This window comes from Mesocricetus auratus, unplaced genomic scaffold (genome assembly GCF_017639785.1).
Source record: "Mesocricetus auratus isolate SY011 unplaced genomic scaffold, BCM_Maur_2.0 Super-Scaffold_100011, whole genome shotgun sequence".
NCBI classification, from domain to species: domain Eukaryota; kingdom Metazoa; phylum Chordata; class Mammalia; order Rodentia; family Cricetidae; genus Mesocricetus; species Mesocricetus auratus.
Window position 1 is genome coordinate 65,624,505 of NW_024429195.1, and position 12,736 is coordinate 65,637,240.

At 36.4% G+C, this 12,736-nt stretch overlaps 1 protein-coding gene across 11 annotated transcripts in view; it reads left to right on the top strand.

Annotated features, from left to right (window-relative positions):
• Lrriq1 (leucine rich repeats and IQ motif containing 1) overlaps positions 1-12,736 on the top strand; it is a 185,343-nt gene that overhangs the window by 151,077 nt on the left and 21,530 nt on the right. For all 11 annotated transcript variants that reach the window (XM_040754967.1, XM_040754968.1, XM_021225984.2 and 8 more), the window contains 2 exons: positions 7,515-7,644; positions 9,778-9,838. In XM_040754967.1, the coding sequence (XP_040610901.1) occupies positions 7,515-7,644; positions 9,778-9,838 (191 nt within the window). The remainder of the gene's footprint in view (positions 1-7,514; positions 7,645-9,777; positions 9,839-12,736) is intronic.

Consider the following 12,736-nt stretch of genomic DNA (forward strand, 5'->3'; position numbering starts at 1 on the left):
TGAGTTTACCTGTGAAGACAAAAAACAAAACACTTCTCTTTCCTTTTAGGAAGTCACTTTACCCATGGCAGAATATGAATTCGTAGATGAGCTGTTATCTTCCTCCTTCTGAGATGTCTCCTATTCTGATCGAATTTTAATTAATTTTGATGGAACCCAAACCTATTCTTCTCCTGTGGAAACAAAAGCACAACCCCTTCCCCAACATAACACATATCCTGGTTTCCAGACTGAGGTCATAACATCCTTAAAATACACCGGTTGGTTCAGTTCAGAAGTCTTCTCTGTAGTCCAGTGTCTTTCTGCTGCAGTTTGTCCTTTTTCATCAGCATTAAGAAAATTCAACGTTAGTAAAGCATTATGTAACCTGTGTTTAGGTGTCTTTGTTTTCCCTGGCTGTTTATGAAGCATCTTTTTTAAGGTTCGGTTAGATCTTTCAATTACTGCTTGCCCTGTGGGATTGTAAGGTATACCAGTTACATGTTTTCTATTATAATATTTGAAAAATTGTTTCAATTTACTGGAGACATATGCTGGAGCATTGTCAGTTTTTATTGTTTTAGGTATACCCATAACAGCCATCCCTTCTAAGAGGTGTGTAATAACAGAATCAGCTTTTTCAGAGCTGAGGGCAGTAGCCCATTGGAAGCCTGAGAATGTGTCTATGGTATGGTGTACATATTTCAAACTGCCAAATTCTGGGAAGTGAAATACATCCATTTGCAAAAGTTCATCTCTGTGAATACCTTTAGGATTACAACCTGCTGGTAATGGAGTTTGATTGTAGAATGAGCAACTGGGGCAATTTCTTACTATTTCTTTGGCTTGTTGCCAGGTGATAGAAAAATCCTTCTTTAAACCTTTGCTGTTAACATGGTGTTTCTTATGAAATTCCGAAGCTTCCAACACATTACCTACTAATAAACGATCAATTTCATCGTTGCCTTGTGCCAGAGGACCTGGCAGACCTGTATGGGATCTGATGTGTGTTATATATATAGGATGAGTCCTGTTTTTGATGATTTCCTGCAATTGTAAAAACAATGAGGTTAATTCTGTATTATCAGGAACAAATTCTGCAGTCTCAATGTGCAAGACAACTCTTTCTGCATACTGAGAATCCGTGACTATATTGAGAGGCTCTGTAAAGTCTTTAAGTACCATGAGAATGGATATAACTCTGCCCTTTGTACGGAGTTGTAAGGGCTTTGAACTACTTTACTTATATTTCCTGATTTGTACCCTGCCTTACCTGATTTGTTTGCATCTGTGTAGAAGGTAAGAACTCCAGAAATAGGTGTTTGTCTCACGATACGAGGAAGAATCCATATTGTTTTCTTTATGAATTTGATTCTCTCTGTTTTGGGATAGTTATAACTAATACTTCCCAAAAAGTCACTGCAAGCTATTTGCCAATACTCATTACCCTTCCATAAGGAGGAAATTTCCTCATTCGTTAAAGGTACAATAATTTCAGCTGGGTCTTTCCCAAACAGTTGACGAAGCCTTAACTTACCTTTTAATATCAAATCTGAGACCTTTTCTATATAGGTTTTCAATTTTTTATTCTGTTTATGTGGCAGAAATACCCATTCTAGAATGATGTCGTCCCTCTGCATTAATAGTCCTGATGGGTATTCTCTAGATGGTAAAATAACCAGAATACAGTCCAGCTTTGGATCCACACGGTCCACATGTGCTTCTAATATTCTCTTTTCTACCCATTCTAATTCTTTTTCAGCCTCAGCTGATAGTACTCGTGGGCTGTTTATGTCTTTATCTCCTTTTAAAGCCATTTTCAGGTGTTTTAAATCATGCCCTTCTACACTGATAATTATCTGTAATTGAGAGATTTCTCCTAATAGTTTTTGAAGATCATTAAGAGTCCGGTAACGATCTCTTCTGATCTGTACTTCCTGCGGTCTAATTTTCTGAGCATCTACTTTATAACCTAAATAGTTAATAGAATCTCCTCTTTGTATTTTTTCTGGGGCAATTTGTAATCCCCAGCGAGGCAAAATTTCCTTTACTGCTTCAAACATCTTTTCCAAAGTATCCTTATTTGAATCAGATAGTAATATGTCATTCATATAATGATATTTTAACGAATGTGGAAATTTTTTACGAATTATTTCTAGAGGTTTATTCACAAAATATTGACACAAAGTTGGGCTGTTTAACATACATTGAGGTAGTACCTTCCACTGGAATCTCTGTACCAGACGGGAATTATTATAGTTAGGTACCATGAAGGTGAACTTTTCTCTGTTGTTTTCTTGTAACGGTATGTTGAAGAAACAATCTTTTAAGTCTATAACTATAATTGGCCAATCCTTAGGAATTAGAGAAGGTAAAGGCATCCAAGGTTGTAGAGACCCCATAGGCAGTAACCATTCTCCACTTACCAGACTTCTTCTTGACAACAAAAACAGGTGAATTCCATGCACTAGATGATTCCTCAATATGTCCAGCATCTAGCTATTCCTGAACTAACTTCTCCAAAGCCTCTAACTTCTCAGATGTCATAGACCATTGACCCACCCAGACGGATTCATCTGTCAGCCATTTTAAGGGTAGAGCTTTTGGTTGCTCTGTAGCTTTGGCACTAGCATCCTGCTTCTGTACAGCCTGTACATTTGGCATCTGTTTTCTGTACTTCCTTACTATATTCTTTCTACCACTGAGAGCTTGTCTGTAATTCCTAGCTGGTACAGGAAGAATGTTAATCTGTATATTCCATTGCTGGAGTAGATCACGACCCCAGAGGTTTATAGCAATATCTGCAACATATGGCTTTTACCTTCCTCTCTGTCCTTCTGGCCCAATAAAGTCAATCCATCTATCGCTCTGTTTAACTTAAGATAGGGTTCCAATCCCTAAGAATTGAACGTTAACCTCTTTTTAAGCCCAACTGGTTGGCCAGGACTTCTGATTAAGGATAGTGATGTCACTTCCAGTGTCTAAAATGCCATTAATCACCATATTATTTACTTTAACTGGTAACTTGGGTCTATTATATTGTATAGAAGTTTGCCAAAATATATGTTTTGTATCTCCTCCTGATATAATTGATTCATCCTCTGCAGCTAATGTATTATCCAGTGCCATATTATTTACCATGGGCAGTGGATCTTCTAATTGTCCTGGGAGAGGCTGTTCTCCACTGTCACTGGGAATGACCGGATAATCTTTCTTTCTGGGGCCTGCTTGAGCCCCCAATGCCCGTTACCCGGCTTTAAAGATCTATCTTGTCTATCTCTTGTGGACCATCATTCGTCAGTCCAATGTTAGCCCTTTCCACACCTCCTGCAGAGACCAGGAGGCTGAGGCCTTCTGTTTGATGCATTCCTGGTAAAAGCATTATTTCTAGGAATGCGTTGTCTACAGTTCCTACTAAGATGTCCTATTTTACCACATTTAAAGCATGTGGCATCTTTATGTCTGTTAAAATTCTTGGAGATTGCCTTCCCTACCCAGGCCTCTATATCATCACAGGTAAGGTATTTGGCATCCTAGTGCCTCCTCAAGCCTGTAGAAATAGCTTCACCTACACAAGCTCCTGTATCCTGACTTTTACATTCCAGGTTTGCTGTATGTAGGACCCATTCCTCCAATGGCGCTGATCTTATTTTCAATGGCCAAATTACCTGCCTGCATTGAGGATTTGCGTTCTCATATGCCAAAGATTCTATAAGGAGTCGCCTAGATTCTGGATTTGCTACTTGTACTTCTATTGCTCTGGATAATCTCTCTAAAAATTCAGTGAACCTTTCCCGTGGGCCCTGTAATACCTTGGTATAGGGTTGCATTATCTCTCCTGTTTCACAAACCTTATCCAAGGCATTTAAAGCAGCTGTATGGCATAAAGACAACATGTGCTCATCATATGCAGACTGAACCTGCGTGTCAGCGTAAGGACCCTTGCCAAGAATCTGGTCTTGGGGTACTTCATGACCATTCTTTAATTCCTGAATCTCTAAGGCTTTCGATTCTTGCCTCCATAAAGCTCTCCATTGAATTTGACAAGAATTTTCGAGCACTGCCGAGGCTAATTGGGCCCAGTCTTTTCGGGTTACTTTATTTACAGTGGCCCATGAGGTTAGGAGCTCTCTGACAAAGGGAGAATGAAGACCATATGAAACAATGGCCTCCTTGATTCCCTTTAGACCCTTCATCTGTATAGGTTCCCATTGATAAGCAATGGGACCATTTGATTGTTTTTTCGTTGCTGGTTTTTCTGATACAGATACTGGGAAAACCATAGGTGAACGCATAGCAACCTTAGGGAGTTTGTTGGGACAGGTGTTGGGAAACTCCTGTCCTGACCTGTTGCCTGTATGTCTGATTCTGAAGTATCGGATTGAATGTCTTCTAAACCCTGCAGTCTATTCATCATTGTTTCTCTGAGCACTTGAAGTTCTTGTGACAAATAATCTTCTAAGGATATCATGGAATCTCATTTTTTTTGCATTCATCATTTACACATGATTCCAAATACGTAATATTCTCATCCTTAGAAAGTACCTCAATGGCATGTAAACTGCCTTCCACAAATGACATTCTATCAGTTAGTTTGTCATTGCTCTCAGACATGGAACAATTCTTTTCTGTTAGCATTTCAATCTTATGTTCCAGTCTTTGTAGTTTGCTAGTGAAATCATCAAACATGGAACAATTTTGTTGGTTACATGATTCCAAATACGTAATATTCTCATCCTTAGAAAGTACCTCAATGGCATGTAAACTGCCTTCCACAAATGACATTCTATCAGTTAGTTTGTCATTGCTCTCAGACATGGAACAATTCTTTTCTGTTAGCATTTCAATCTTATGTTCCAGTCTTTGTAGTTTGCTAGTGAAATCATCAAACATGGAACAATTTTGTTGGTTACATGTTTCAACATTATGTTCCACTTTTTCAATTCTATCTGTTGATCACATTTTTCCTGAAAGTAATTCAATTTTGTGTTCTGTCTCTTTAAACCTGTTTGTCAGACCTACATTATCATTTTTAATATCCTGAATATTTTCTACCAACCCTTTCTTACTATCCTGCAAGGAATTTTGCATTTCCTGAATTCTTTGTATTAGGATTTCAAAACTATCCTGTGATGACCGTATGACCTGTATAAGTTTCGTCCTATTTTTGAGCCATTTCTTTAGCAAAATTATATTGATTATGAAACTAATAATCACCATCGTGGGTAGGAAGTACCTTTCAGGTAGCTCCTCAACCCTTTCTAAAATACCATCCATACAAAAAACAAGAAAATTCTTAACATTCTGCATCATAATGTTAGCTGACATTGTATAAAGCAGTTAAGTTTGTTACCAGAGGAGTTTTATTCAGGCCGAAGTCAGCATGCTGCCAGCGAAAGAGCACGTGGCCGAAGTCAGCAGGCTGCTAGTAAAAGAGCACATGGCCACGAGAGAAATCTTGGAATACCACCTAACCTTACTGGCAGGTAGAAGGTGCTGGTTCCCGGCGGCAGGAATCGTGCTTTGCCGAGCGAAGTGGTGAGGAATTTAGCGAAAGGAGAGTCCACGTGTGCCTGGTCGGGCTGAAGAGCAGCCGCTTTCCTGGGCGTCTGGATCCGGATTCCAAAACTTCTGACACCAAACTGATGCTGTAACAATAAACGGCACACTTACTGAAAGTAAAACTAAGTATTTATTGTAGAAATTACTCACAAGATACCAAACAAGTAACCCAGATGAGCCCAGTAGTTTTCCGCTGCCGAACCAGAAGCCGAAATCCGGGAAAAGAGAACAAGACTTCCTTTGTGCGGTCTTTTATGCCTTCCCCCGTAACGCCCCCTAACCATGCCCAAAAGTGGGCCTGGCTAGTGACGTAGTTCACTGCCTACGTGCGTATACATCTTTATGTCTGTCCGTTATACGTCTTTAGTCATGCTTAAAGTGGGTGTGGTTAGCGGTGTGGTAAACTGCTCTTTTATAACCTCATCTGTATGTGCCTCTGGTAAGTCACATGGTTAATGGCGGCATACAGGCTTCCTCGTACACCTCTGCCCTAGACTTCATCATCCAACCCAGGCATGTGAAAGAGTTCTTCCTCCAGGTATAACTAATGAAGGATAGCCATGAGATTGCTTGGCAGGAGCTGTGGACATTTTGGAGTTATGCTGTAGCATCAGAAGCAATAGTAACTTAGACTTTAGAGAATCAAGCACCATGCTTTTAGACCTACTAAATATTGGCTCTAACATCTTCTTGATTTGAAAACCAGAGTAATTTCACTGACCTATACAGGAAAAAGAGATTTAAGATGTTCATTCTCATCATATTCAGTATTATGCATGCTAACATTTGTGTTTGCTCAGGAGTGTATTATATACATTTGCTATGCGTTTGAAGAAATGCTTCATTTTCCAAAGAACGTACAAATATTCTGAATGTCTCAAATTAATAAGCTGACACTTGACTTTCTTTTACTTATTTACTCTTTTTTTTATTTGAATGAATGGTCTCAATATCTTTCCTTGGCTTGCCTGACAATTTTCACATAGCCCAGATGAACCTTGAACTTGCATTCTTGAGTCAGCATTTCTAAACGCTGTGATTACTGCTGCACCTGGGCAAATTTGCATTTTTAACCATTAGATTTTATATACTTGTGAGTTTGGTTACCATGAATTAACTGTAGAAACACGCAGACCATCAAGTCAGCCAGCCCTTATCAATTATGAGGGCTTCACAGACTAACAGTGTAAAGGAGCAAGCCCACCATAATAAACATTGCTGCAAAACAATGGTGTAAACAAAAATGTGAGACACTGACGCAAAAGCAATGTCTGCATGATTTTCTAAACACACACACACACATACACACACACACACACACTGAGAGAAACAGAGATTCTTGTAACTTAACGTAGAGATTGTTTTTAGAATATTGTATACTTTTATACTTGCTTGTGTGTGTGTGGAGTTTGAGCTCACCTGTGCCAGAGAATGTGGTATGTTTAGATTAGTGGACAACTTTTGAGAATCAGTCCCCTCCTCTACCATGTATGCAAATATCACAATTAAATTCATCATTTTGAATAATTAATACAAGCTGTTAATGATTGAAAATAATACTAGCTTACACACAGCTCGATTCTGTAAAATCAAAAATCTGTTTTAAATATCTTTGTTGTGATCTATGAGTTCTATTGTATATGAGGATAATATAAAGACATTTGGATTTTAAAATAAGTCTAAAACAAGCCAGTTAATATAAGAAAATTCTATTGTCTCTCCAAAACAATTGAGTTTCCTAATTGAAATTATTTTTAAACAATGGTAACTGCATTAAAATTTTTCTTTTATTATTCAAAGTGGTTGATTGAAACTGAAACAGAGGAGATGTTTAATTTTTTAATAACAGTCATTATTTAACCACCATGTATCAGTCAATACTTTTTTATTATGATGATATTCTTAGCGTCATGTAAAAAACCTGCCCTGGTTTTAGTTCTTTCAATGACAAATGTTACACATTTCTTCCCAAGATGAGGAGGAAGATGCCCTCTGCAAGCCCACTGCTATTGAAAAGTTAGAGAAGACTAATGAGTACACCTACCAGTGGCTTCATACCCAAGTTGGCTTTCCAGAAACAACTAGTTCCAGAGCCCTGAAATGGTGAGGTCATTTCCTTTAAATTAGATTTTTGTATAGTAAACATATCTTGAAAATGAAACCTGGGTTAATTGTGCTAAAACAAATACAACTTCTTAGCCAAAAGCCCATGCATCACATTGCCAGAGGCTTTCATACAGAGTGGGTGGAATTGTTCTATATAGTTTTCACCATGAAGTATTTAGGAAGAACTCTGTTCCATTATGCTTAAAACCAATGCACAAACCATGCAGCCTCCTCTGCTGCATAAAGAAAACTTGCAGTATACAGTAACAGTTGCTTTGTCAATATATAGACTTGTTTTAAAATTGGTTATTTATAAAATTGACATTTAAAATTCCGTATTGAAGTTTTATGATGATATATGTGAGTTAAACTTTCATATATGAAGACTTCAGCCCATTTAACTTCTTAAAATGTGGAACTTCATTTAATAAAAAAAAGTGAGAAGAGAAACTTTCTGTTATTTGACAAAGAAAGTCATCAGTAGCTCTCATGTTTTATTTTGAAGTGTTCCAATTAATGCAAACATAAACTTATTTCATGTTCACGTTAATCTGGTTGACTGGTCCACAGGAATATCATACTTAAAATTATAGCAAATAGAACAATCTCTATTACTTATCTCTATTAACTAGACTTGAGAGATCTTCTTGAGAAGTTAAAGTGTTAATATAGGTGTGATACAATGGAAAATAAAAACAATTTTAAGGTGAATTTTAAATGTTTAAACATTTAATATTACCACTTACTAGTAAGCAAAAGTATGTGTCTAGTAGAAGGCACAAACAATTCCTCAGAATTTCTATTTTCTATTTACTATGTATAGAAGATTTCTTTATAATATTTTCAAAATCACATGAAAGTATATAAAGTGTGTGTGTGTGTGTGTGTGTGTGTGTGTGTGTGTTCATGTGTGCGCATGCTTGCATTTTGGGGTAGGTGCATTTTGGAGAGGTGCATATATAAGTGCACATGTGTGTATGTTATGTTGAAGTCAGAAGTCATCTTTTAATGTCATTCTTGAGAAATCTGTCTTATTTTTTCTATTAGCTCTTTAACAATTTGAACAGTATGTTTTGATCATCTTCATTTCCTTCCCCAACTCCTCCCAGATCCACAACCCCTTCTCTTTTTTTGGCGGAGGGGTAGAGATTTCGAGACAGGGTTTCTCTGTGGCTTTGGAGGCTGTCCTGGAACTAGCTCTTGTAGACCAGGCAAGTTTCGCACTCACAGAGATTTGCCTGCCTCTGCCTCCCAAGTGCTGGGATTAAAGGTGTGTGCCGCAACCACTCAGTCACACCCCATTCTCTACCCACACAATTTGTGCCCTTTTGTTTTTTTTAATATTGTTTGAGACATGGTCATTTATTATTCTGGGAGTCAGGTTGACTGCCCAGCAAAGTCTGTGGATCTGTTTATCTTCCCTCCTAAGCCCACAGCTCTTTGATTCTACGTATAGACTACTATACCTTAAAATCTTAATATTGAACCATGTCTATAGCTACCAAAGACAAAATTCTTTAAAAAGAAAAATGTCAATATCATGGAAAAATTAAACTTCAATAAAAATATTAGTAGGATGCATTAAACATAGTATAGAACCAAAGTAGAAAACTTTGTCTGCCTCAAGTGAAAGGTTAAGACTATAAAAGCTATGAGTGATGATGCAGGCCTATGATCAATCCTAGTAGTTGGAGATGGAGACATATAGCCCAGGAGTTCAGGCAGGCTTGTCTTTGGCTGCATGGTAAGTTTGAGTCCAGCATGGACTGCATGAGATCCTATATCAAAAAGCTAAGGATAAACGGGGGGAAAAAGTAAATGTCATTAAAATACACTTAGGTTTTCTATAATTTATTAACTATCATTGTTAGTACTTTTATATTATTACTCATTAATGTTTATATTTTAAAAAGAAAGGTGTTACTGAAGTATATTTAGAAATTAATTTTTAAAAAGTTAATTTACAAATAATGGAAAGTAATGGAAGTATACATATGTAATATGTGTGTTTATTATACATAACATAATTTAAAACTTGTCTATTTTATGAATAAAGATGTTTGAGCACTTTTTAATATTTTTCCTTTATGTTTATATTGTAACTTGTTTTCCTTTTGTGTCACCATGAAGCAATCACTTCTTGCCTGAGTTAGATCCAGATGTACTTAATGGTGGAAGAGTTCAACTTGTGGTAAGAAATATGTTTAAAGTTACAGAAAAATGTTATAGACACACATACCCAATAAATAACACTTTAAAATATGTTCATAATATGTTTAAACTATGAAATATCACAACTGTATTTTGGGGCAACCTCAAATGCCATGTGCTAAAATAATAACATATTTTCTTGACTTGCAGTATAATGTTGCAATATGACATTGTTTAAAATAATGATTTTATTTGACAGATGTGAAAATATTAACATGTTAAACAGAATTACTCTGGATGGGAAATTGCTTAATGAAATTATTTTCTTGAAATTTTTAAGAGTTGAATTTGTGGATTACACTAGAAAGAATCAGCAATATGGGTTCCCAGTTTGGAAAATCAAACCGTATTAAAAGTAACAAGTGATTACCAGCTTAAGCCCTCTTTATTTTTATGGAGTGCAGTGGAACTCTGCTAAGTATTATTTGAGCTTTAAGGTCAGATTCTAAACATGGTAATAAGAGTGTAGCCTGGAAAATGGAAGGCATATGCTTGTTCAATTCACTCTTCTGTAAGCTATTGAAGAAACCCTTTGTAAATAGAGGAATGTGGCCAACATGGGAGCTAGAAAAGTTGATCTCATTAAAAGAAAAATTTTCAATGCTGTTTCAGAGATTTTCAAAGAGGGTATCATGACCTGTGAGTTTATATATAGTACTTCTGTAGTTGATGGAATTGGATAACACCTCCCAAATATTCCTTGCTCAGATTCTATGTTGACCAAGAAAATGGATTAACATTTTGTTTTGCATGGAGAATTCATGTCCAAAGATAGTTTTATTTATGATAAAACATAATATTATGTCTATCGCAGCACTTACATACCATTCCCTTGAACAGTTTTTCAAAGATTTTTCTGAATTTGAACAATAATTGCTAAATATACATAATATATGTATATGTGTGTGTATGATATATATATGTGTAAATATATATGGAGAGAGATGAAAGGAAAAATTCTACGTTCCTGTTCAAAATTGTCACTCATTAAAGAGTGTCATGCATATTACTCTAAGCTGTTAGAACGTGTGTGTGTGTGTGTGTGTGTGTGTGTATACATATATCTGTACATATGTATAAATTTTGCACATATTTGTTAATGGCCACTTTTAATAGGGGAGGGAAAACATTAAAAGGCAACAAATTGTTAATAATGTAGACAAAAGTTATTATGTACACCTCTTATTAGACTTCAATATTATAGTATAAGGCATAATCAAAATGGATTTCTGCATGTAAAGGAGCTAGAAAATAATATTTCTGCCTAAGCAAGGCCAAACAATGTTATGCAGCTGGAAGAATTTGGAAAATATCATTTTATATTATTTTTAAATGTATTAGGATACGTGTTAGCAATATAGAAAAGTATGTTGACAATTGAATTAAATTGATAAATGAATCAAATACCATGGTTTCCCAGAGAATAGTCATATTCCAGGTTATTTTGGAGGGAGATTCAGATTTTAAAATTTGAGATTGTGATATCTTTTGAATTACCCTGCCTTTGTAACATATCTGTTGGTATTGTAATTGTTCAAGTATTGCTAGGTTACCATATTATTGAGATGGTATGTGTAAGTAAGTTCTCTGTTGTTCCTAGGATACATAATCATACAGAAGACATCCCATGCCTCTGATGTCATAATCTTTCTATACCCTCTTGCATGACTTTCCCTGAGTAGTAGGTGCAGCAATTTTATTGTAGATGCATCCACTCAGGCTGAGAACACCAAGATCACTTGATCACTGGATTATTGCAAGTTATGATTTTCTGTAATGGTCTTTTTGCTGCAAATTGAAGGATCTGTTTTGTTTGCCTTAATTCAAAATGAGGACTACACTTATCTGTTGGTAAAAGGATAAGTTTTAGAACACAGTTGGGAATTACGCTGATCTAGTAAGTAGTGGTAGTAGTTTCTCCGTCATGATCCATGATCTTTATTGTCCCAGGAAGTTTGCTAGGTTTCCTTGCACCAGATGTGATTTCCCTCCTGTTGAGTGTGCCTGAAATCTAATTAGACAGCTCTTGGTTACCATTGCAATATGAAGCTACTCTTGAACCTGTAGTGGTATCTTTGCATATTGGTCATGCTGTGATTCATGCTGACATAGAAGGGAAAAATCTCACAGGACCTGCTGCCAAGGAAATACAGACAGCTAAAGACCCCTGATAGAGGAAGGATAAGTCTTTCCCAGGGATGATCCCCCTATTAATTATCCAATAATAACTCATCAGCCCTGAAATCAAATACACACAAGCAATAATAAACAAACTCAACAGACTGTATTTATATATAAATAAATATATAAATATGTAATAAATAATATGTAAATATATCTACATATAAATATGTATCTAACTATAATATAATGTAGCAATAATAAACAAAAAACAGGCCATCAATTTGAAGAGGGAGTAATAGGGGTGGTATGGGAGTGGTTATGAAGAGAAAAGTATAGAGGGGAGAAGTGGTGTAATTATATTTTAATTATTTATTGTTATTATTTTATTTAAATTAGAAACAAGCTTGTTTTACATGTCAGTCCCAGTTCTCTCTCCCTCTCCTCCTCCCCCGCCCCTACCAACCCACTATCCTATCCTCTTTTAGCTCCCCAGGGAGAGTGATGCCTTCCATGGGGATCTTCAAAGTCTGTCATATCATTTGGAGCAGGTCCTACACCCTCCCCCATGTGTCTAGGCTGAGAGAATATCCCTCTATGTGGAATGGGCTCCCAAAGTCCATTCGTGTACTAGGGATAAATACGGATCCACTGCCAGAGGACCCATATGAAGAAAATTTAAGAACATAAATGCAATTGTTGAGTTACTGAACATTTTTCCTAAAGACGTGATCATTCATTAAAAAAATAGTATAAA